The following is a 27,451-nucleotide window of genomic DNA, read 5'->3' on the forward strand; positions in this document are numbered from 1 at the left end:
CGCATTTGTACAAGCCTTTTAATGAGTTTATCTTGGATTATCTTTAAAGAAGCGGTAAAAGAAGCATTTTAACCCTGTTGTTTCAACTACGCGTAATCTGACCTTTAAAAGAATTTTGTCTTTTTTTATGGTTATACAAGTATTTTGTCTTCTTGTTATTATCTTAAATGTCACAAACACACAGAGCATGATTATGTTTTCGCAACTTTATTTATATGAATTCATATAAATTGAAAAATTAATTTAACATTTATAATAAAACAAGGACCATATTATGAATTAAAATAAATTTGAAATTTTAAATCATTTACCTTAACTAATTTCTCAATAGAAAGTTAAAAGTACAAACTTATCAATAGCTTTCCTTACAATTTTCATAGTCCAAACGAAATTTCCGGCCAAAAATTAATGTTATTCAAATAACAACATTTAATATTTAATATTTTGGTGTTATAGAGTTACTGCCACTTTACCCCAGATACCATTTGCACTTCTGTCAAACCCAGCTGCCAAAAGGCTCCTACAAATTTTCACTTTCTCACAATTCTGTTTCAATTTTTTTTCTCGCTCAAAAAAAATCAAAAATTTACCCAAAATCAAAAATATACACTTACACCGCCCACAACAAGACAAGAGACCGAAAAAACCAAATAACAAATCCCAACAAAAGAAAATAGGAGAAACCAAGCGAAGGCCACATGAACAGCGATCGAAATCCAATCCGATTCAAAAGAAACTGATCTCTCGTTCATAGATAAAAGTTCCGCTGTGTGATCTTCACAATTGAGAGCTAAAAGAGCCCACTTTTCCGGACCCCTGTCCTTTGACCCTGATCCTCGATTCACCGATATTCAACAGATATCCTTTCTAACCCAAAAGAGAGCCAGAAAGACGGCAGCAGTGGCAGATTCTTCTAGAAGAAAAGAAAAGCCAGAAGAATCTAACCACCCGCTCTCCATGCCCTCAAGGAAATCGATCATCTCAAACAGCATTCAAAAACTTAAAGCTTAAGATTTTAAAGTCTGAAATCTCTCGAAAATCTCTCAGATAGCGACATCAACCGATGCACCTAAAAGCCGGCAGCTAGAAATTGGAAACTTAAAGGGATCAATAGCCTGGTCAGAACCGAGATTCTAGGAGCAATAAAACCATCGCAATTTTAGGCAGTCACATCCGACATCCTATCAATCAATCAAGGAGCAACAGTTCAGTCAACAGATCTGTAAGTATCCTAGGACATAAGCCATATTTACACGCCACCTTTGTTCTGGCAGGATATTCCGCAAAAGTCCTGACTAGCAAATTGATCAACGTTTGAAATTAGGACAGTTCTCTCACATAGTAAGATACCTTTATCTACACAGATACAAAAATTGAATAGTACAAATAATTATCTTACTACTGAATTTCAAATTTTATATTTAATATTTAAATTAAATAATAAATCATAATGTTAAATTCAAATTAATTGGCATGATTAAATGTTAAAATATTTTCATTAACGTGGAAAATATTTTGTTTAAAAGAGCTCCCATTTAATATAAATGGACTTTCAGATATTAAAGTCAATTCCAAAAAAAAGTCAAATGAAAAATTTTAAAAAATTGTAGTATTTACAATTTACAATGAAAATCAAAGCGAAAAAATTTGTAAATTGACTACAAAATATTTGGATTTGCTAAGTTTTTTCACTAATGCACAAGATTTTTAAAGCTTCGCTTTCATAACTTTAGAGTACCATCTTATGATAATGATTAGCTTAAAATATGTTCGGATAAATTAAGCCAAGAACTAGTTCTTAACTAATTAGTGGCGGGGCAAGCGATTCCCCAAATTCCTGTCCCTGTCTTTCATTCATATTTGCGATGCGAAGTGTTCGTTTTCTTGTTTGGGCCAAAAGAGGGGGCCTTCAGTCCATTGCAACATTGTAGGAATGACACGCCGACTACAGGGAACGCTCCCCAAGTTGGATACAGAATTGGTAAGAGGCAAATAGCAACCGAAGGGGCAGGCTCCTCTGTGGTTGAACGGAGGTTGCGTGCTTGGCGTCTATTTTAAATGTCGACAGCGCAAGATGCGCGTGGCATGAATGAAGCATCTGTCCCGCCTTTCAACCCCTCCCCCTTCCTCAGTCTAATCTGGCTCGTCTGCTTCTAAATTTAATACATTCTCTAGTGTGGCGAATTCATGGAAGATGCGAATAAAATCGGATCAATTTTAAAGTTCAACAGCCGCTGAAAGAGAGAGTAAAAAAGTGTGTGTGTGTGTGTAAGTGTGTGGGAAAGGGGGGGGGCGTGGCCCGATTTAGAAGCAGACTGGCAAGGAAAGAGGTCCAAATTCCTCGGCGTTTTGCAAATACTTCCTGTCGGATAGCTCCTTTTTTTTTTGCGGGGTGGTTCGTATCTCGTAGTTGCTTCCTAAGCTTTCTAGTCATTGGATTGCTTCTTCTGATCTATCTATCTATATATCCATATCTTTTTGGGGGTGGTTTTGTCCTTCGAAATGCTCACTTCTTGATCTTCACAAAACTTATTACATATATGAGGTAATAAACGCTTATAAGCTTTATATTCGATCGGTAGTCATATATCTTTATTTAAAGATGTCTCATTTCTCTAGGTTGCTATTTGGGTTACTCCTTTAATCACTTTTTTATTCGGGGTGCTTCGCTAAATGCTTATCTTTTCCTATTTGCAAGTCTAGTATTTGTTAGATACTTTATCTTTGAGATCCTCATCACCATTTGTACATGAGGGCGTTTAGTATCTTTCGATGATCGCTAAAGCTGTCCATCTACTTCTAGTCGAGGCAACTGTACCTCGCTAGCGCTCCTTTGACACGGTTTGTCCTTGAGCCAGCTCTCTAAGAAAGCTTAGGTAGGCAGGCAGGCAGCTTTCGCATTTCGCATTTCGCATTTGGCATTTCGCATTTGGCATTTGGCAGCTGTTGCCTGCTTGTGCCTGGCTGCCTCTCGTCCGCCCTCCCTTAAGCGCTGCTTATCTAGTCTTCCAAGGTGTCCTGTAGCCAAACGAGCTCCTCAACCTCCTCGACCTCCTCAACCTCCTCGACCCCCTACCCCTCTTCCCTGGCGATTCGCGTTCGATTGTTTAATGTCCTGTTCGGCGGACGGTGAGTGTGTGTGTGTGAGCGTTAGAGTCAGGATATCGCCGATATAACTTTGAAATAACTTGAGTTCAGACAGCAACCGCAACTAAATGGTTAAGAAAAAATAAGTCGAATTACTTGTGACCAATGGATTCTCGCTCGGTTTTGTATAGAAACCTATTTTAATTGTAAAACATGTTTTTCGCACTTTTCAAAAGACTAGGCGTGACTAAAAATTTTATAAACTATTAAATTGTTGTTTTTGTTTTGGTAATAAAACATGGATTTTTAATATTAATCTTACTTGTCGAAAACCTATATATAAATGTCTAATAAAACTGATTTTGCGTACCATACTCCGTTTTTATTCACAAAGTATTAAAACTATGCAAATTATTTAAAAAGGGTCCTTGAAAACCGTAGTTCTTCGAAGAAACCATATAAAATTTTCTGTCAATTTTCGATAGCAAAGAATTTCGTCTTCAATTACTATTTCTTTAATCATTCTCAAGTCAGCTTTTACATTAAGAAAGATTTAAAGAAAGATTTTATATATTTAAACACAAAAACCAAATTAATATACATGTACCTTTACCTTTAAAATTAGATCTTCCATATAGATAAATTTAACTCTTATTGATTTAAAATGTCTACAAGTTTCCCTTTAAGAACATTTACTTTTTGAGCGCCACAGAGCATCGGTAACAGTTGCCTCCTAAGGGGGAATGAATTTCCGAAGAATCCTGCAGCACACGAACCACTTTTTATATGCATTTCAATCACATTTGACTGCGTTCGCCATTGCAGTCGGCAAATGGTAATCAACCACTGAGCCACCGACACCACCGCCAGCACTGGTGGTGACCCAATCCACCCACAAGTGTTTAAGTGAACGGACGGACAAACGGACAAACGGACGCAGGCACATAGCTTTCGACGATTTTATTCGCAGAGGGTCCTTACCCTCTCTTTCACTCGATTAGTAAATGGTGTGTGTGGGTGAGGGATGTGTGTCGATGTGTAGATGGGTGGCAGTGGGTGGATAGGCCTGGTGTTGCACACTTTCGAGGGGTTGCTGTTGCACTTTCCTGCGCGCGCGCCATTTTCTGCTTTCTGAAAAGGAAACAGAAAATGTGCAACTGCAACAGGCGTTCGCCATTTGTCGCCGGTTAAAGGGAATAAATAAAAAGGGGACGGGGGGGATCGGGGGGATCGGGGGGATGGGGTCAAGCCCGCCCACCCGAGGGCTTATAACCTTTGGCAGGATGATGTTGCAACCGCAGGAGTTGCCAACCCTCGAGCGTTATGATGGTGATGGTGATGGTGATGGTGGTGGTGGTTTCGAGACCCTTACCGCCGTTGCACTTTTGTTGCAAATCGGTGGCGAGGACAAAAAGCTTTACAAGCCTCGCCACCTCTAATTGGCTTGTCGCGGCAACAATGCGGCACAAGGCTACAAGGATTCAAGCAAGGATTCAAGCAAGGATTCAAGCGGCAATCGGCAATCGGCAAGGGTAGAACTAATTTAAACCATGTACCAGCCGCACCCTTTCGGTCGGTCACCCATCGTTTCCTTCCACCGTGGAGAGATGAGATGAGGCCTATTAAACGTCAATTAATGTCACCTTCAACAACTGCAATTGCTGCATCCTGCATGTTTTTTTGGTCCTTCAACCCCGGACCCTTGGCCTACCCTCTCGATTCTGGAAATTGTTTTGATTGCGACGCGTGCAGGGCTTTAAGTTGTTGGTCGCAAAGCGGTGGAAGGATGGGGTTCTATAAGGAGGGTCAGAGTGCAGTGTTGCATGCAACAAGTGAGATGAGCGCTCTTTTATTGTCGCCATTTGAATGCATCTATAAAACAGGGAAGGACGAGATTAAAGGTGATTGCATGCCATGTTGCGGGAATTCAATTTGATTTTTAAGGCATTTCAACACTCTACGTGTGATGATAATATCCTCTTAATTTTCGTTCAACAAGGTTGTGCAGAATTTGAGAAATGGAAAACAAGAATGTTACCTTAAGTCAGTTTCTAAGCCACTTAAATACTGCAAAAATTATACACACTTGGGTACACATATTGACACATATTGTCTTTGTTTTAGAAATTCAACAAATGCTCATTTTTAGCTAAACATCAAGTTTTTATCTGATTATAAGTTTTGTAAGAGAAAGCTTCAGCTAGATTTTAAAATATAAATAAAGTTACTAATGTGTTGATATATCAATAAATTTTGTTTAACATCCATAGAAACTCATGACTTTCTTGTTATATTTTACTTAAGCTTCTTTAACACGTTTTAGGTTATTTTTTCCTTTTCCGAAAATAATAATAAAAAACTTATCTTCGCAAAAATATTTTAAGGATTTTAAAAATGTAAAAGATTGGATAGAACTTAAGTTTTTCACAAGAAGACAGTGTTAAGAAGATTCAATTATAAAGGATGGTATGTTTAAGGAGCAGCTATAGTCTAAAATCTTAATGATTTTATATTTAACAATTATTAAACAACAGTAATTGTAAGCAGTTTCAGTGGAAAAAGATTAGATAGAAGAAGTTGCACGATTAAACAAGTTGTAAGGATGTTAAAAGAAGCCAATGATAAACAATGACAATACACAAAAAGCTAAAAAAAAACAATAAGGTTTTAGTGATAGATTGTTAGTAGAGAATTTTAATTACAAGACGAAAGTTATTGATAGTTTTATATTTGCGAATTGGGCTGTTTAAGAAATGAAGAGCTTGACTTAGTTTGCATCTGCTTAGCTCCTTTGAATGGTCTAAACTTATCATCGCTAATCGCAGCTTTGGAATTGAACTTGGGGCTCAAGGACATTGTACTAACCTTGTCCCTATATCCGCCCCCTCCCGCTTCCAAACTAGGATTCTATGTGAAACCCGCTTTAAGTGTCCTTCCCTTCGGCCTCTCTGCCTCCTCCCCAACGCCCCTCTATTGCTCGCATTTCGTTTTTCAATTTTTCGACTGCTTTCTGCGTTTTTTCCTTTTTTTTTTTTTTTTTCTAAAAAACAGCAGCTATTGTGTGTTCGCAGTTCACTTCCTTTGCCGCTTCCTTCTTCCTTTTCGGTTCTCAGTTCAGTTTTCAGTTTTCAGAGCTTAAGCGCCGCCGTCGTCACCGTCGCCACACCAACACACACAGGCACCTCTCTTATCCGTGTGTGTGTGTGTGTGTGTGTGTGTGTGTGTATGTGTGTTTGTGTGTGTGTATCCATGTGTGCCTCGTTTTTTGGCAACGCCAGCAGCGCAGTCGACATCGATGCCGGCAGCGAAATGTGGCAAAAGAGAGGGAGTGAGAAAGAAAGAGTGAAAAAGAGTCGTCCTGAGTAGTGTGCATCTCACTCGCACGCGCTTAAAGTTCCCTTTTATTGGTGTGGGGAAGGGGGGGGTTTATGGAAAATGAAGGGGGACGGGGGGATGGCAACACGCGCGCGTCTTTTCTGAGCCACTTTTTGAGTGGATTTTCGGAGAGTGTAAGACGAGAGAGAGAGTGGAGACAGGAATCCATACACTCCAATTTCCACAGCTGGAACATCCAGTATCCAGGCAATCCATCTTCCACTCAAGCCTTAACCTCAAGAAGACCCAGTTTTCACATATCCCCAGCCTCCTCAAACACAAGCTTATCGCAAATGCAAACCAACTTGTGTGATTACTTCTTCAATTTCCATTACATATTCTTGATAACAAGTCAAGTCTGACAAAATAGAATTTCTAAGAAATAACACCAAGGCAGACTAGTTTAAGAGGATTATATTCACTTCTGGCCAAAATAATAGATAAAGACATACACATATGTATGTACATGCATGCATAAAATTTAAAGACACCCAAATTGTGTTGAGCGAATTATGCTAAAATTATGCAGTACATTTATATTCAGTCTAGATAGTTTTTAAAGTAATACCAAATCACTATCTTATTTAACTTGTTCTACAACTCTAAATACCCCAAGACCATTAAAAACTCTGAATCTTTTTAAACAAACTCATTGAATCGACATTTTTGGTACATTTTTTTATACATATATCCCTGACAATTAAATTTTCTATTAACATATGTTTGTTGAGCAATATAAACTGTTTTATTTAAAATTTACTATTAAATTACCTTTCTTCAATCAAAACGGTTTTATAAAAAGTATACTTTAAATTCGTAATTTCATTTTTTTTTTTCGTTATGTTAATAGCTAACTTCAAAATAAGATACATTTTTGAATGGAATGAGAGCTTCATAGTTTTGGTTTATTATGCAGAGCGCATTTTTTAAAATCTATTTTTTTGTATATATTGAAGTGAACATCAATCTCATAGTAATAATAACAAAAAACATTAAATTTTATAAAACGTTTGTGAACAAATCCTATTGCAATGTTCTTCACATTTGTTTTGTAAACTTTTTATTTTAGTAGAATCTAGATTAACTGCAGTGATCGACAATTGCCATAAAAAAATGGTTCTGGTTTTCTTTTTTAAAGAATTTTATCGAATTAGATTTTAGTTTAGACCAATTTTTAAGGCAACATGGAAACGGAACATGTTTGCACAACTTTAATGTTTCATCGGCAAAGTGATACATTTCCACTTGGAAAATGACATTTACTCCCATGGTAGCAAAGTAAACGTTTGAATGTTATATTAACGTAAAAATCGAATACAAATATAAGATTGCATTTTATCTTAAAGATGTAGAGGTTTATGTTGGCTTAAGTCAACATAGGGTTGAGTATACAATATCTATCAAGGTAAAAATAAATAGGAATGAAAGATTGTTTAATGTCTGAATGATTAGTAGGTCCATCAAGGGTTAACGATACAATACCTAGTGTAGAATATCTCAGGAGCAGTTCGCCTGCAGATGGCTGCTGAGCTTTTTTGATAACCCGAGTGAACTAAACCTCCATTTTAGATTTCATCTGTCTCATTGTTAGCTTTAATTACCGCTTTTATCAATTTCCGCGCCACTCACCGAAAAACCAACGACGGGGAGAAAAAGACGCCAAAGTCACTCAACACTTACCATCTCGCTCGCACTCACTCGACTCGACACTCGCCGAAAATTTTCGGCAGTCGTTGATACGCACACCACTACGGTTTCTTGGTCTTTTGCTTTTGGCTTTGGCTTTGCCTTTTGCTTTTGCCTTAGCTTCTCCTCTCGCTGCGTGCCTGTGCACTATGGGACTAACGACCAAACCAAATTAACATCGGTGGGCCGTCCAACACTTACCTTTCTGACAAGAGGAACTAGAACAAATTTATTAGGAAGATATAGGATATATATTTGTTCAATCCCATTCTTTTTCATATACAAGTTGCCCAAGGATACAGGAAAACGATTGGTAAAGCTTTATCTCGATACCTTTGAAATTATGCGAGTTATTAATTGTGGCCAACAAATGTGGTCGTTGGCCCCATAGTGGCCGTGTGTGTGTGTGTGTGAGTGTGAGTGTGGGTTTCGTATCTGTGTTTAGGAATTTCGGCAGCGGAGTAAAAAAAATTGAATTTTCGAGTGAAACTGCGGCGCTGCCGGCGCCGCGTCGGCGTCGCTGCCGCCGCGGGTTCTGCCTGCTGCCGCCGCTCGGCCGGCAGTTCAGTGTCTGAAAACGCTCCTAACTGTAAGCAACGTAGCGTCGCGACTCGCGGGCTGCCCCCAAAAAAAAAAAAGACAAATTGTACAAAGCAAAAAAAAAAAAAAAGAAGAAAAAACCAAACACCAAAAAATACACAAGGAGAAGAAGCAGCAGCAGCAACACAACATCAGCCTTGAATCAATTTTTTCTGTGTTACACTATATTTTGTGTCTGCCGTTTTGCCATTTTCCGTTTTGCGCGCCACGGACACTTGGACACTTGGATACTCGGATACACGGATAACGGCTAACGGATCCGCCGTTATAAACTATCTCAAAGATAGCTCTGAGAAAAGCCCCCCCAAAAAAAAAAAAAAAAACCAAGAATTAAAGGAGGAGCAGGGGGTGGTGAATAACGGGGGCTGGTGGGGGGTTTCTGTGTGTTTTTTGTTGCTGCTGCTGCTACTTTTTCGTGGCATATTTTTTGACTTTGACTTTAATTCGTTTGCCTTTGCTTTTTTCCTTTGCCCCAGTGTGTGTGATTGTGTGCGTGCGCGCGCCCGTATGCGTGTGTGTTAGCAACAACAACAAATATTGTATTTTTTTTTTCTTATTTTTCTTGATAACATTTTGAATTTTTTCCCCCGAACAAAACAAAAAGTGTCGCCAAATCAGAAGTTTCCAAAATTACAAACAAACAAAATCAAAACCGCGCACCCACCAACAACCACATTTTTTTTTTTAAGGCACTCTGACATCATCTGCAAAGCTCCACTCTCCACTGCGCGAAAAAAGAAACACCAAAAATTAAAAAAAAAAAACAAATTCTGAAACATCAACAGCAGACAACAACATTCGACGGCAACAAATTAAAAGTAAGCCAAACGACAGAAAGAAACAAAACAAACGACAGATAGAAATTTCCTCAATTTTCGGGCCATATGCGAAATGGTTTATTTTTCTTTCGCCTTACTCACCACAAAAAAATTAAATAAAAAACAAAAAAATGCCAACAACAACACTCACTCACACACACGCACACAACACACGTACACGAGAGCCAAGATCAAAGTCAACATGACAAAAAAGCTCGCTCTCTCTTTTTTTTTTGGCCGCTCTCACGCATTGTCCCGCATAAATCTCTTCTACTTCTAATGTCCCGCGCTCTCTCTTTCTCTCACTGTCTCTCTCTATCTGTGGCAGGCCCTCTCTCTCTTACGGCTGCTCTCCCACGCCGCCTTGATGACGAAAGCAAATAGCCGTAAAAAATAAAAGAAAAAGAAAGCTTTGCCGGCCGGCTTTCCGATCGCAACAGCTGTTAACTTTAACCCTTGTGTGGGCGTGCTAACAGCCCGCTCCAACCCGCCTCTCTTGAAATGACCCCCCAAAACTAATTGCATTTTCCCCCGTCTCTTTCACAGATAACTCTTTTTTTTGGCCCAATTGACACCAAAAACGAATAAAAAACAAAAAAAAAACCACTTATGTAACTTTTTTTGAAGCCCACAATAAGGACGAGTTTAAAACCGCAACGCACAACCAAGTTTCGAGCAAAACAGTTTAAATTAAAACGCGCAAAAAACGTAAAAGACAGTTACAAAAATCCGTGAAAATACAAAACACCAAAATAAAGAAATGCAAACGCGACTTTAATACAAATCCACTGACAAACGCTTGCTAAACGCTTTTTTCCGGTTCAGCAGAGGTCAGCTCAGCGAAAGTTTCAACTCGGCAAATAAAAAAGTTACCAAAAAAAAAAGGAAAACATATAAATGCAAACGTAAAATCCGTCAAGGACATGATTCAATCGAGTAATTGAGCGCGCAAAATTCAAAAAGTCATCATTCCACACAAAACACCCGTAACGAAAAAGAGTTGATGCAGGAGTAAAAAGAAGACAAGCTGAATACAAAATACAAATTTATTAAAAGTTCAATTTCGAAAGTCACCGATTCGATTCGCGGTTTTTGAAAGAGCCACCTTGAAATTCTAAAGTGTTCGAGCAACGATTTTTGCAAACGTTCGGTTTCAGGCAGCCAGTCCTTAAGCTTTGTCCCCCGAGATAATTATATATTGACGTCGGCTATATTTATAACATACATATATATATCCGATCGAATCACCAACCCCGAAGGTAATCTTCAAAAGCACACACGCACACTCAACACCAAAATACAAAAAGAGCTACCGAAAATGGCATCCGAACTGGATCAATTCGCCGACCTGGAACTCTCGAAGGAGGATCGTGAACAGATCTTCGATCCGCCACTGGATCGACAGCAGTTGGAAGGTGCTGGCACCTCAAGGTACGTACTCGTGTTGCTACACTTACCCATTTAGAACGGATCGTAAACAGATCGCACAACCAGGCCTTTCTCTATCCAAAAAAAAAAAAAAAACAAAATCAAAAATCAAAAACCAAAAACCCCCTCCGAAAACATTATTCCCCAACATTATTCCTCCATCTTTCATTGATCTTGATGTAGCTTTTGTAGTTTGTTGTATGATGCTTTTTTAGCTTTTTAGTGCGGGTTCTTAGCCACAACCACCCACCCAGCAACCTATCCACTTAGTAATGCGATACTCTTACCCCTGATCAAAAGATCAGATCAGATAGTTTGGCAACTACTTTAGCTAGCTGGTCGAAAATGGCGCCAAATGCTTTTTAGTTACGCCTTGGCCTCGATTCGATGCGCCCCTCCAAGGTTTTCGGGGAAAAAAAAAAAATGGGAAAAGGAAAAAAATTGTAGCCTCTCAAAGGTAATGGGAAACCCGGAAAGGGCAGATTCTTGGGCGATCCTTTGCGGAACCTGGAGATTCGTCGATCTGCTCTCGCTTTGGCAATCCACAATTGCACAAATTATCACGCCAAATAACATGAAGTTTGCCCCTCACACGGTGGCCCTCCTACTTTTGCCACCGCCACCCTACCCTGCAAACACCCCCCTTTTGGACATACAACGCTGCTAAATAGCAGCTAATTTCCTGTGATAAATTGGGCATATCACCGGGAGACGGCCGCCTGGCTAAAGGAAAAATACACAATAACAACAAAAAACAGAAAAAAAAATGGCTCTCAGGGAGGAGGAGAAGGAGAAGGAGGAGGAGGGAGAGGGAGGAGGAGGAGGAGGAGAAGGGAGGACCTAAGGATCCTCAGCCCCTCAGACCCTCGTCAAGTTCCCCCCTCGAGCCAAGCTCAAGTGGTGTAAGCAAACACTGAGCGGCCTAGAACAAACTGGGGCTGGGGTAGGCCAAACCATCATCATTGTCACATAAAAAAGCCCCGGGAAGCGGTAGCGGTAGCGGTAGTCACTCACTCACTCACTCACTCACTCACTACCTGTCTCGCCCCTTTTACAGCCCCTCAATTCCCCTCAATTCCCCGCAATGCCCCGCAATGCCGATCCCTATTTCCCGATCCTGATCCTGATCCCGATTCCGATCCCAATTTCTTGGCCAACCCCCGGATCCGACAGAATTGATATACTTGCCGCACGCTGCTCGAACAGGAGCAGTAAAAAAGCAACACAGCATCTGAAAAAAAAAAAAAAAAAAAAAAAAAAATAGAGTAGGATGTAGTAGGGTAGAGTAGGGTAGGATTGAACTCACTCACTTAGCATCCTCTGGGCAGGATCGGATCGCTTTTGTGGCGAAAGACGAAAGGCGAATGGCGGAGGGCGAAAGGGAGGTGCAAAAAGATCAATGAAGGAACCAATGAAGCAGCCCAGCCACCAACACTGGTGACCAAAGATCGAAGTTCCTTCGGGGAGCCAAAGAAAATGTTTGTGTATGCACCTCTAAACAGATAAGCATTTTTTTTATTTGTATATGTTGATAAAAAAAGGGAATCTGAGAGCTCAAAGCACGCTCAGCTCAACAGTAGAGTAGCTGGGAAAAGTTGCTAGTGCCAAAGACCTAAACGGATTATAATAACAAACAATATCACTCGACAATATTGGGGGACTGCTACAAAATTATTAGTGTTGTGAAAATATTTTGGATAACAACAATGAGATAACATTGTAAGAATTAATCAAATAAACTGCAACTTTTTCAGCAAATTTATTGTAGCATACTTTTTTTTATTGCAAACTTGTATATATATTTATATTTGTAAAAATCAAAGAATACTTAATCACTGAATCAATTTGAATGCAAGGAACTTATGATTAAAATAAACTTAGATGAAGAAAGATTTGTGCCATGCTTGCATACTTGGGATACAAATTTTGTTAAAAAATTAGACAATTCGCTTGCATAAAAAAACATTATTTATAAAGTTATAAGACTTTTTAACTTAAGTTAATAATTTAATAATAGTTAAAGTAAAATTTGATGATTTTGTTAATAGAAATCCATCAGTTTGCCCATAAACTTATAAGGGATTATAGCGCAATGCCATATAATATAACATAATATGGAAAATAATATGAATATTTCTAAATAAGTTTTGCAACAATAGCAGGACCAAAAATACAAATATTGTTGGGTGCACTTTTATAAGACTTATTCAGAAAAAAAGTATCTTAGAAGTTGATGATTAGGGTGAGGTAAAACAAGGTTGCTTATATAAGTCCACGGATTCACCCACAAAACTTGCTGTTGCGTCCTAAGACGTTGATTGTGAATCTTCTACGAAAAAAAAAAAAAAGAAAACCAAAAATTAATCCCCGCTGCGGCACAGATTGTTCTGGTTGCGTGTTAAGCCGCTTGTTGCAACAACTACTAAGCCGGTAGGCAAACGCAGGCAAAAGGCTGGAGCGTTGAACAAAAAACAAAAAAAAAAAAAAACACCAACTAATTTCCAGCAGAGGAACGCAAGGTAAACAAAACAGCCAGCGCCAGAGTAGGTCGAAAATACAAAATAATATGAATAAATGAAGAATAAGTTGTGGAAAAAAAGCGCAGAGACATAGAAGACCATAGCGACCATAGCGACCAAGACCAGAAAGAATCTCACAGCAGCAGCGGCAGCAGACAATTCAAATTCAAACTCAAACTCAAACGAAACCGAAATCTTTTTCTGTAGCAATTGGTTTAATCCGCCAAAGGAAACATGCCGCTGCCGCAGGAGGCATCTTTTCGCCAGGTTTGATTTGCTTTTGGTTGCTCCTGCTCTTGCTTTTGCTTTTGCTTTGCTTTTGCTTTGCTTTGCTTTGGTTTGGCTCTAATTTTTGGACTTGGAGTTGGTCTTGGTCTTGGTCTTGGGTTTCGTGCTTGGGATTTTGCTTAGAAAAGAAGGGTTGACCCAGAATGCCGGCGATAGAGATGAGATCTCATCTCTGGAATCTGTACGTTCGTTCGTTTGGTCGTTCGGTCGGTCGGTCGATGGTTGGTTGGTTGGTTGGTTGGTTGGTTGGTTGGTTGCTTGGTTCATTCGTTTGTGTGTTGGTGATCTCATGATCAGGTTTCTCAGGAGAGTTGGCGGTTGGAAATATGATTTTGGCTGAGTTTAGGGGCTTTCCTGCCCATTTCATTGTGTATAGTTTTTTGTTTTTTTTTTGTTGTTGTTTTGTTCGTGTTTGTTCGTTTTTCTAGTCGCAAAACGCAAAACGCAAAACACGTTTCTCATATTTCCAACTCGTCGCTCTCTTTTCTGCGAGTGCCCGAGCTCAAACATTTTTTGAATTATACAAGAGGCGGCTTCCCTTCTTTCCTTCCGCTGGCTTCTAATGTTAATGTTTGTTCACTTGCGGATGGGGAGGGGCCTTGCCAATTTGTCCTTTGCCACTTTGCTGCGCTTCTTTTCTAATCGCAACCCTTTTTTCGACATCGCCATTGCCATCTGTATCTGCATATCTGGGTATCTTTTGTATCTGGGTATCTGTATCTTTGCCTCGCCTCGCCTGCCACTTAGCCGTAGAAGAAGCGTACTTTCTGGATGCCAGCAACAAATTTGATTCCCATCGATTATCAACTCGCAGGGAGGCCAACCTTCTTCGCCTGCCTGCTGATCCTCTGAGCCTGCTGCTTGGTTTTTTTTTTTGATTGACAGTCAAATTAGTAGAGCTCCTTGGGCGACAAGGCTTTATCATTTTTTTTTTTTCTTTTGGGGGGTAGCACAGCATCTATCCAGCTATCCAGCTAACCAGCCAACCAGCTAACCAGCTAACCCTAGAGCAACAGCTGCTTCTCGTCAAAAAACGGGGCCTGACCTTGGTTTATCGTTTATCCATTCATTCCGATCGCCCCCGCCTTTGTCATCACTTCACAATGCCAGCCAAAATCGGGCCAAAACCCGATTCACATGAGCCCAGGCTTGTGTTGTGTATATATGGAGATGATTTTGCACTGAGCCAAACAAAATATATACTATTCAAATTGATAGAAAGTTTGTCAGTTGAATCATAAAATTTTATGTAAAAAATTTTACAAATGTTTATCCCTAGCATTCTTTCCACTTATTTACTTTGTTACACAAAAAAGTTAAATTAATTTCAATAACCTTAGAAATGGCATACCTAAATTATCAAAAAGATTATATATTGTTAATCCATTTTCTCAATTTCAATTTTAACAAATGTTAACGTTTTCCAGCTATGTACATTGTTTAGAAAAAGGTAGCACTGATACAGATTTAAGCTAAGATATTACTGTTTACACATTTTTGTTGTATTACAAATAAATACGTTTCTAGTTAAATAATAATGTCATATAATATAAAAGGTAACATCCACACTAATTAGACCAGACAAAACCACCTGATTTCATATTATAAACACGTTTGGGTGAATATTCTAATTTACTGAACTCTACGAAATGAAGCTTTGTAGAAATGTGTGATTTTTGTGCTACATTAACTGTATCTCATTAGGCTTAGATTTTCTCAGTGTAGCTGCGTTGTATAGAATCAAATGAATGAAATTAAGTACTGAACGAATGGCGGGGGAGGCAGTAGGGAATGGTTTACGTACACTTTACCTACATTTGTCCAAAAACAACATATTCTCTGGCCCATAATGAGCAGCTTGTTTGAATGTGGTTTGGGGATTTGGGGGGCAGGGGGGGGGGGGGGCTGGTAAGGCGTGGCCCTCCAAATTTCCGCTGCCGCGAACAGTGATTGCTGCTGCTACTGCTGCTGGAAGTTGAAGTTGTTGCACAGCGGAAGAGCAGAAGGACACCGACTTTGGCAAATCGGTCCGGACAGTAGCAAACAGGATGCACATATTTTGTGTGTTTCGGTACTGGTACTGGTACTGGTACTCCTACTCCTACTCCTACTCCAGGTAGACAGGTATCGGTGGAGGTAGCAACTGCCCAAGTGTGCGCTTTGTGTGTGTGGGAGTTTCGTGATAGTTCTCAGGTACAAAACAAGAGCAGTCTTGGCCTGCCCTAATTTGAAGGTGATGCTGTAACCGGGTTAAGCCTTCAAGGATCATTCATTTCACATTTTATTTGGAATTCAATAAGGTTCTTCATCGTAACTATGGTCTCTTTCCTCAAATCATGGAAATATCACCTAAGTTCGAACTGTTACTTGGAATCAAGCTAATAGTATTTTGTCGCAAAGTCTGATTGATAGACGAGGATAAGATATTTAAAATTGTCTTTACCTTTAGAGATTTTTATTATTGACCTTTCTTTCAGATTTAGTCAACTCTTTTCATATGTGGACAAAGTATGCTTAGCTATTTATACATACATATGTAGGTTCTTTGTTATAGAACATATATTTTCTAGTGAAAGGAATTGACAATGCTATATGCTTTCAATTTTACTTGAATGCAACTGTATCTTAAAGATGTAATTGTCGAAGATTTCAGCTTAAGCACAAAATTGAAAATTAAACAGCATTGCATTCCGATTTGTAGGTTATCGTTCATCGAACATCGAACATCGATTATGCTGCATCTAATTTAAAAACATCTTCCTTCCTCTGTCTGTCTTCCTACCTCCGTCTCTTTCCCACTCTGTTGCCGCAAATTCTTGCTGGTTGTGTTCTTATTTCTTTTCTACCACATTTTTGTGTTCTCCTTTTTGGGTTTGTGTTCATTAGAAATTTCCAAGAATTCGAACGACAAACGCACACATGCGCAAACCAGACTAAAAAAAAGAGAGGCAAGAAGAGTATAGCGATGTATGAGAGATCTGGAGATTCGTGTTACTGCTGGCTTAGTTTTCCAAAACCAAAAACCCAAAACCCAAAATGAAAAAAAAAAAAACGCTTGCCAAGGAAGAGGCACAAATACACGTTCGTGTGATTTTTGTTAAATGAGAGCGTTGGAGACAAGAATCTCTGATTCCTTCGTTTTTTAGATCGATACATCTCATCCGTATTGAGCCTTAAAAATATCTAAAGATATTTGTAAGCCTCAGGTGAAATGCCATTAACCCTAGAAGGATTTAGTATTTGAAAAACAGGAACCATGCATTTTTACACGATTATAAACCATCGTAAAATTAGCATATTTTTTATGCTTTTTTGTTCTAAACATGCTATATGCTATTATTATGCGTATTCTTAATTCATAGTTTTGAATCAGAATTGCTAAAATGAATTCTAATATTTTTAAAATATGGCATGAGTTTTGGCTGTAACATTTCTAATTTAACCTTGTTAAACGTTGACCACGACATAAACCTTACTTACTTAGAAGATTTGTGAAGATAGTTTTCTGGTTTTACCTCTAAAGGCTAAAGTATTGTTTTAAATAAATGTCCCAGCGCCAGAAGAGTTTAATGCAAGATCCTTATGTGATATTGTTATCCGACCTGCGGGCACAGCTCTAAGGATGGCAACTGCTGTTCCGGTACACGTGGCAGAAGGACACCTTTGCAGGACTTTCTTCCCCGTTAGGACCACTTTCTTTAGTTTTGGCACCAGCTGCCAGTTGCGATCAGTCAGCGAGCAAGCCAACCAACCAACCAACGAACCAACTAACCAACCAACCAACCCTTTTCGTGTCTTCGAGTGTTCCCGCTGATCTTCGAGATCCCCGTGATCGTGGCGTGTTCGACACGCAGGTAGGACCTCAAAATTAACTGACAGGGTCTGGTCAGGGTCTTGTCCTGTTCCGTGTGACCTCTTCCTGTCTAGCCCATTGTTTGTTTTATTTGTTCTCTCCCCTCCCGATAGTGAAGAAAGCATTTCACCGATGGGTTTAGTAGGGGTTGCGTTCTTTTCTTTTCTTTTATTTTCTTTTATTTTCCATTCGATTCGATTCAAGTCGCGTTTAAGTCGACAGCTGCCAAAAAAAGCTTTCTTGGGTTTCTTTGGCGAGAGCAAAGCTACACGAAAGCTCTCTGTCCTTACAATCGCGGTCAGCATTAGAACTACTGTGGTACGGTTAATAATTTCCAACTAAATTAAAGACGTTTTGTATTAAGAATCAAAGATATTGGCTCCAAATTCTAATAGACCTATGGTTATTATTTATTGATAAGTGAGGTTAAAGTAGTCGTGAAATTTAACGATATATTTACGGAAAATTATGGTTTATAGTTAATACTAGTTTTTCCCGTACAAAAAATAAAACAAATTGGTCAAATAGTAAGTTTACAATTAACATTGAAACCTCTTATTCAAGTTAGTGAACTTTTTCCGAAAGGTGGGCTATACACTCTTTTAGAGAAATTTATGTGTCTAGTACTGATTGACAAAAAAAAGTAAAAAGGTATTAAATTGAAATCTACGTGTCAAACAGATACTTAAAATATTATTTTGATAAAAAAAAAAATAAAATTAAAATAAATTAAGTTAAATTTGGTTGGCTCACAAAAATGGATTTCGTGGAAAACTTTTACCGAGTATCCAATGCGATTATTATTTTTCCAAGTCACCATAAATTCCACTTGCAAAAATAAGAATTTGGTGGTGACATCGCTCTTCCTAACGATATTTTAAATGGGCCACTCCTAAGCAGTTGACCACTGCTGTGGGTGCGAGTGTTTTTGGTTTTTGGGGTTTGCGCACTATCAGCGATTCGTGATCAACGTGGCCGGCTGCTAGGGGCGCTGCTGCTGCGGCCGTTGAACCGCCGAAATGAGCAGCGCTTCACTTTTCTCTGCTGTCCTCTTATTTCTTTTTCAACTTTAAGCGGGTTGTTGCCTCCTGTTTACAACTGTTTTTACCGTTGCTTTCGCTTGATTCCGCCGCTTTTGCGGTCAACACATGTTGCCAAACATTTTTTTTCTGCCACTGCGGGGGCGACGCTGACGTCGACGGTGACGCCAACGCCGACGCCGACCAGTGTGCAATGTCACGTGTGTGTCACAAATAGCAAAGCGAGAGCGAAAGAGAGAGAGAGAGAGGGAAAGAGGGGAGGCAATAAATGGCCGGAAATAACGAATAGTTGACGCGCACTATCGTCTTCGCAGATTGTTGTTGCTTTGACTGCTGCCGGGCAGAAACAACAAACATGCCCCACACACACACACACACAAAAAGTCCACACGCAGAACGCATGCAATGCGTGACGTAATCAGTTATTGCACTTGGCCAAAGAGAGCAACCAAATAACAACAAAGAGCGCATGCAAAATCACACAATGAAAGATCGCGTTAAAGAGAGAAAGAAAGAGAGCGCACACTACACTTGACTGCAAAATATCAGACTATTTATTTATTGATAAGATCATATTTATATTAATATTTAAGTAAAATATTCTCGATTGAAATCAGGATTATAAATTGTATGTTTACTAAATCAAAAATAGATTTGTCAATTTTTAATATTATCTTAAAAGTAACCAAAGATCAAAGAATCCAATTTTAATTTTTGGCGCCAATTATCCTAAATAAATGTATGTTTTACGAACACAGCTAGATAATTTATTAATATGCTGACAAATGACAAATCTAAAGTAGCATAAAAGTGTGTTTTCTTTCTAAATTAATTAAAATTCTTAAAAGGGTGAATTTTATTAAAATTATAAAAAAAATATATTTTAAAAAAGCATTCTTAAATGTTTATAAAGGCATAATCAATGCCGACTGAAACCATTTGTCTTACAATTTGCAAACATAATGCATGCCATTCAATTTTCTTTCAAGATCATTAGATCTTTAAAGACTATATTTTATTTATTACCTCTAATCTCCACGACCATCTGGCAACGCCATTTAACGTAACCGCTTAACGTGGTCATTTCTCTTTCTCCTACTTCTGCCGTCTTTTTGCACACACTTATATTACACAGGCGAAAATAACCGAAGTTTTTGGAGCTCGGCAAATCTCTCGCTCACTTGCTCACACTTGTCGGCGCTCCCACTCTCCTTGTTGCCTTGTTGTTGCTGCTTTTGCGGTGTGTTGTCATTGTTGTTGCACTGACGCCGTCAGCTCTCCGCTTTTCTCAGCTTTTTTTTATTTTATTTTTTTTTTGTCCACATTGGCATTCCCGTTTGGCTCGCCTGTTCTCCACCGCTTTGGCCGAGCTCATTTTGCTCATACTCTCTGCATTTTGCGGTTGTCTTTTCGGAAATACGCGCGTCGTAGTTGTACAACAGACACAATAAGCAACAACTATAACAATAAATACAACAACACGGCTAATTTTACAAATAAAAACTGAAACGGCAAAAAATTTCAAATATAGGCGCGTGTGTTTGAGTGTGCGTTGGCAGTTGTTTTTAAATTTTTTCATCCTACGCCTTGCACACCTCATTCTTTTGCGCGAAAAAAAACTTTAAAAGGTTGCAAAAAACTAGCGCCTATCGCTTTTTTTTTCTCATACGCATTTGCCATTTAAAAACAAAAACAACAGTGAGTGTGAAGAAAAAACGAAAATAGGTGTCTCGATTTTTTCCACGCCCTGCTGCTTCCTCTGTTTCGTAGCTTTTTGTGTAGTTTTTCAAAACGGTTTATCATTTGCACACAAACACTATTGCATTTAACAGAAAGTGGAAAAAACAAAATTTTTGAGTGTACCGTTATGCCGGCTTTTCTTCTAGTTCTTTAAACCTTCTTCGCCTTGGAAAATGTGTCTGTGTGTGTGTGTGAGTGTGTGTGTGTGCGGGAGTCAACAATAGAAATCAATTTAGATAAACTGACCTACTTCCCACTAACTTGCTAAACGCAACAGTTGGCAACCCTGCTCTGCTGACCGCTAATTAGCAAAACACGTTTATTCCAGTGGAAAACATAACGGTTCACCGATATGTATCGATAGGCAAGCCTGCGAGATCGATTGCACTGCATTGTGTATGTGTGTGAGTCATTTGTGAAGGGGGAGGGGTAAAAAGAAAAAGAACACGCCAGCGCATCCAGCAGAAATCACAGTCCAACGGCGAATTAAAGCCCATACGCATGACCAAAAACGTCAAAAAAAAACCAAAAAAAAAACCCAAACCATATCAGCAATAGCAACATCTTTTTTTGCCCCCTACTTCTACACAGTTTTTTGTGTGTGATTAACAAGTAAGCGCGTGGATCGGGAAAGTGAGACAGAAGATGGTGGGAGGCAGAGGAATAAGAGTGGGAGGAGAGGAGCGGAGAGTGAGAGTGAGAGAGAACCTCCCCCTCTCCTACTCACTGGACGCGTTTGTGTGCGTGACATATTTGTCATAAACGTTCTCTTCTTTTTGTTTTAGTTTCTTTTTTTTTTGCGAATTGTGAAATAGACGAAATCGAAAAGTTCATACAAGAGCAAAAAAGAATAAACCAGAAAGACCAATGCCAAAGTGTGTGATCGGTTAGAAAAAGAGCGAGTGTGTGGAAGGAGAGTAGAGATAAGGGAAAAGTTTTGCACTGCAAAGACAAATAAATCAAATATCAACAGCAAAAACAATCGGCCAGCCGCGTAACAAATACAAAAACAAAATGCACAGTAACAACAATAGCAGCAGACTCAACAACAACATCAGCAACAACAACAATTTTTATCAACAAAAACAATCGTTTATACGCTATTTGGATCGGTGAGTTTGCGTGTTGCCCGCCACCCACCGACCCTTATCCCATTTATAATTTCCCCACATTTCGCACCATGGCAAAGACTATACATATGTACATATGTATATTTTAGTGGCTCAAACACAACATTTTTGAACCACTCTATGCACATGTAAGCCATACAACACATTTTGATATAAGTTCCTATCATGCCAGCAAAAGGTGCGAATCCATCAAAGTCATATGTTGTGTATCTAGATTGAATTCATAAGACCACTGAACCGCTTCACCGCTCCCTTTCCCTAATCCAAACTCTGCGAAGCTGGATTTTTCTGGCAAACACCTTTCAAGATCTCTGAATTTCTTCGTTTTACTTAAATTCAAAATGTGAATTATGGGATTGGCTAAGAAGGTTAATCATTTGTATGCTAAGTAAACAAACCCCATTCATTCGACCTATAGAATCATATTTTTAACTTTAAGTTCGAGTTGTTAGAAGTTTAAATTTAAGTCCATTTTGTGTTCAAAACAAAATAAAACTATAGGAACCAAATGAACCGCCTTAAGTTAGTGGTTCATTTGAAGAATAATCATTTTACTAGTAAACAATGTGGAACATATTTTAAAATGTGGGTTGTTTTACAAAAAGAATCTTTTATTTTGTTTTTTTTTTTTGATGATTACAAAATATTAAGAAATTTACATAACATGGACTTCATATAGTTGCAAGTTTCTCTCCTTCAGTTTTCCCATTTGCGACTACAATGCTCGGTTTTATTTGTTTATTTCTATTAATTGTGGCCCATGCCACGCCCACCGGCCTTCGGTTGCATACGACACTCAGCCAACCAGCCTCCGCGGCCCTTCTTTCGACCACCTCTTTTCGCCATTTTGTTTACGTGTGCATGATGATGATAATCGCCAAAGCACAAACCAACCAAACGGACAAACAACAAAACAAAAAGCAATTGTATCCATAGAGTGGAAAATAGAACGAATTTGTCATAGAAATGGCTATACACAATTAAGGTTAAGATAATAGCTACAAAATTTCAAAATGCGTGATTTTAAAGCCATAAAGCTTTGGATAAAATTGTGAGGATTTTTTAAAATATAAATAAATGAAAGTCATGAAATGTGTGGTAAACTTTGATTTGAGATATAAGTAAGCAATGCTTTATATTTTAAAATGTCTGAGGATCCACCCATTAAAATATTTTAACGTTCTTTAAAATATATATATTTTAAGGCATAGGCAATTTGACAACATTTTTCTGACGGATGTTATGTTATAGAGTTTAAATGCTATTACCGTAAGGTTGCATTGGTGGAATCCCCTGGCACACTGAAGGTGACAGATTCGCTTTGTTCGGATCGGAAAACGCAGTGTGCGACAAGTGATGATTTTCACTGTGGGTGTTGGTGGGAGGGGGGTGGCAATGAGAAGCGTCCCCACACCACCGTACACCAATTTAGGTCAAAGCAGCCAGCAACAATGCTAGCGTTGTGCTTTTCGCTGCTGTATTCGTTGCACCAATCGTTCCTTCTCCCCTCTGTCTCAGCATTTTCCCCCTAACTGAAACACCCCTCACACAGAAAAAAAGTATCTCTTGATTTAAAATCGAATATTTATATTTTTAATATATTTAAAGTTCAATTAATATGATGTTAAGCTCGAGAAAGTAAAAGATGTCTTGAGTTTTAACCTCACTGCTGCGAAATGATTTTTTTTTTAGAAGTTTTTTTTTTCAATATTTGACTATACTTAAGTGATTGAAATGACAGTATCATGTCCAAAAAGCATTGAATTTACTATAATAATTTTTCTTTTCATACAGCTGCAAGCTGGAAAGAAGTTATTATTTTCTATATGTTGACAAAACAAATCCGTTTTTGCTACTTTTTTATTTGCAAATAAATGGTGAAAAAGCTTGGGGGCAATGGATAAGCACGGCAAATAAAAATGCAAGGAAAACAAGAAACTCAAGGAACGGCAACTAATGAGAAAACTAAGCTTAGTAGATTTTTTATGACTGACAGTGAGTGTGTGGTGTTTGTCAGCAACTTGTGGAATGCCATGAAAATAGAACACCACACATAAATACATACATACATATGTATGTGGCACATGCGTGTCTGGGCGCAGTGTTTAACGAATACATTCGTATTGTGTGCAAGCGCCAAGTATTAATATATTCATGAGACAAAAATAAAGTTGCAATACAAAGAAATCAGCCAGCAGATTTCCGACTTTTTCATTCATAAAAATTATACAACAAAAAGAAAGAAAAACAAAAAGGAGGATGAAAGAAAGCACACACATGCAACGCGTGCACTGATAAAGCAGCGTCCTGCATATGTATGTGTTTGATTGCAGTGAGCGCCGCCTTTTTATAAAAGAGATAAAAGCTAAAAAAAAGAAATAAATACGCGAGGGCGGCTCACGTCGATTTCGATTACGCTGAAAATGTCGTATATTGATTGGGATTGGAGAATTGACAGTGTATTGTATATTGCATCTGGTGTACATGTATGCGTGTGCATACAGCTGCGTGCAAACTAATAGTGCTTTACATTTTTTTTTTTGTTTTTCAACTTCAACTGGTGTGTTATTTGACGAAAAACTTGGTTAATAATTGTTTTGTTTTAGCGGTAACTTTATGGTAAAATTATAATGGTCATATAATTTGCTGTAGGAATATTTTTAATTGAGCTAAACTTTGTTAAACAATACCTAAAATATGTAAGTAATTGTTTGGATGGGAGGTTTTAGGCTACAAATGTCCATTTCGCAGATTTTCAATCTGCTAGTTTTGTATATTCTAACGAAATTTATCATAATCAAGTTTTCAATGTATTACATTTTTTTTTATTTGCCCCGACTGTAAGCCATCGCATTAAGGTCGCGCATTGATAACAAAGCTTTTCCAGGTGCGAATATGTGTGCGTGTTTATTTCCGTTTGTGTGATTGCGCCAGAGGTCATTTGCTTAGAATCGGTCACATGTCAGGTAAAAAAAGACAACATCAATACACATGAAAATATGTGTATATGCTAATACCTAGTAAAACGAAAACAACCACAACAAAAGTAAAATTGTTGCACTGTCTGCTTGCAAATGACTGTGAGAGAAACAGAGATAGAAAAACAAAGAGAGGGCAGCAGAGAAAGAAAGAGAAAAAACGATGCGCTCTCCTCTCTTATTGGATGCAGCCGGTGTGCTAGACGCAACAACAACCACAACACAAAACAACAACATAACGCAACGTCAACGAACTGCAACTTGTCATTTGCATCAAAAGCAAAACAACAAATACACAGCGTAGCAGATGTGACGCATGCTCAGCAATTACAGTTAACCGACACAGTTTGACCGTCATTGGGGAGTATCGGATTCCAGCGAATCCAAGTTTTCCAGCGGAGCAAAAGAAAAATAGCAAACGGTGGCAGAATTTGCTCCACGTTTTGCCAGCGGTTCCTGGAAAAGCGTCACAAGCCCCGATAAATCGCATGAGAATTTTGCTGGCATAAACATATAGAAAAACCGGTCAAAGCGGGAGTGCAAAGTGGAGAAAATAGAAAAAAAAAATAAGAAAACCGGGAGGGACTTGGAAGCAGCGGATGGTCTGTGAATGGCAAATGGAATGCTGGAATGTCGGCATGCGTCAATCTTTTTCCTTTTTTTAATCTCGTTTTCTCGGTTCTCCCTCTTCTAGTTTTCATTTACTGTAACTCACAACTATGTAGATGATCAGATGATCATGTTATTTTAAAGTATCTTACATGAGTAAAGAACGATTCATGACAATATTCCCAATAACCAAATAGGATGCCGTTGGTAACAAAAGCCGAGTTTTTTTTTATTTTTTTTAATGATAATTCTAAACTAAAATAAAAGAGTATCTTTCTATCTTAAAAAACATATTTTCTTGAACTGAACACTGCTGTATAAATTTTTTCTTATATTATTAAGGTTGTTTTTCGTACCCCTAACCTTAAATTGATAGTTGTTTTGCTTTTAATATATAATTGAACACGTAAGAGAGGCATTGTGTTCAAAATTTTAACATATGTATGTATGTATGTATATTAAAAAAAAATGTTTACGTTGTATTGCATTTCTGTTATTTTGGAAAATAATCAAATAATAAATATGATTACACTAACTTTGAAGTTCATAAAATCATGGTTCATGATACCAGCTTGTACAATGTTTGAAACTCACGCATGCGGTCTGACGGCTAATTAAAGATCATTCATGAAACGGAGTTAAAACACAAACAACGTGTGTGAGAATAAAAAAAAATGTTAACTGTTAATTAAGAAAAGTGCCAAACACACAAAAGCGAATGAGATTACAGAGAAAAACAAGAACAACAACAAGGCGAGAATGAAAGAAACAAAATGAGCAAGCTCCACGCGACTACTCTTTTTTCATTCCTTTTCCTTTCCTCTTCCCCTCCTTTTTGGTGGCTTTCTCGGGTTCTCTTTTTTTTTTATTAGCTTAGTGGCGACGTCGTCGACGGGAGTGAAATTACTTCCAAGAAAAATAAACACGATATTAAATGTGCAACATTCCAGGCGTCGTTTGCGTTTGCCTTTGCCGTCGTCTTTTCTCCTTCTTATTTTTGGGCTCTTCGAAGATCAACAACAACAGCACCAAAACACGACAACATTGGTACACAGAAAAAAAAATCAGTTCAGTATTAAATCAAAATACTCAATCGAATTCGATTTTTTATTTGCCTTCTAGTTCTATGTGTAAAAGTTGAAAAAGTTTTGAAATATTTTTAGCTAAATATTTATTGTTTTTGTCATCTTTATGTCAAAGTGAAATGCTCGACAATATCGATTTGACGTTTTTTACATTCATTTGTTTTCCTTGAATGCATTTTTGGCAAAATGGTTTATAATGCAACTTTTTTTTGGATCGAAAAAAATCGAAGGATTCACGCCAATGTTAATATCTTTGTCAATATTGTGCTGATCCATTTGAACTTTAAGGACGTACTGTTTATTAGTTACATCTCCAAAATATGAACAAAAAATCTGTAAAATTTGAAAGATGCAAGTTGGGGTAACCCCTTAGGTGAGTCAGTTTTCGCATTACCTCGACGGCGACGGGACCCTTCATCTTCTGGCTTGGTCCCATCGTCTCACTGACCGCGTAGATGTTCACCGAGTACCGCTCGAACCAGTTGGCCATGCCCTCGGCGTTCAGATGGGCCATCTCCAGTGGGGTCATCTATTTTCCATAAAATATATATATATTTTTTTAGGAGTCTAAAATTAATGTTTGTAATAGGAAGTCCTGAAATAAATACAAATTGTAATATAACTTTAAGTAAGTGATAAAAACAAATTATAACATTTTCTTGTATACATTTTGTACATTTCGGGGTAGGAGTATCGTTGTGAAAGTTCCTAATATACATACATATGCGATAAGTGTACTTCCTGTTTTTTTTTTCGCACCCACTCTCACAATTTCGCTCTCTGTGCCCTGCATTGGAATTGAATGTAACATTTTTGCACTTTTCCCATTCATCCCAAACACAGACACGCATTCGCACAGCGACAAAATTGTGCCATCCTCTTTTTAATCGTTACACGTGTCCGGGGATCTGTGCTCCTTTTTGTGTTTTGCATCTCTTGGATTATCTTCCCACCCTAATCCTAACCGCCTTCCCCAAAATGTATGAAAAAAAGAAAAACGAACCCCCCTCCCCCTAATCAAATCATTCGTATTCTTGCCCGCTCAAATCGCTCTTTAGATGCTAGTTGCGCTGCTTGATCTCGCTCTGTCTATGTGTTTTTCTTCATCTGCCTTCTTTCAGTGCTGCCAGAATCTGGGGAAAAACTAACAAGTTAATTAATATAATCCACATAAACGGCTATGTACTTTTCGTATAAAATCGACACTTGTTTATT

The 27,451-nt window shown here is 38.3% G+C and overlaps 1 protein-coding gene across 1 annotated transcript in view; it reads left to right on the forward strand.

Moving 5' to 3' along the window:
• Nucleotides 1-492: 492 nt before the first annotated feature.
• LOC128260954 (insulin-like growth factor 2 mRNA-binding protein 1) overlaps nucleotides 493-27,451 on the forward strand; it is a 33,227-nt gene continuing 6,268 nt past the window's right edge. The window contains 2 exon segments of the mRNA XM_052994331.1: nucleotides 493-1,222; nucleotides 10,113-10,997. Coding sequence (XP_052850291.1) covers nucleotides 10,885-10,997 — 113 coding nt within the window. The 5' untranslated portion in view covers nucleotides 493-1,222; nucleotides 10,113-10,884.

Source organism: Drosophila gunungcola (genome assembly GCF_025200985.1).
Source record: "Drosophila gunungcola strain Sukarami chromosome X unlocalized genomic scaffold, Dgunungcola_SK_2 000046F, whole genome shotgun sequence".
Classification (NCBI taxonomy): domain Eukaryota; kingdom Metazoa; phylum Arthropoda; class Insecta; order Diptera; family Drosophilidae; genus Drosophila; species Drosophila gunungcola.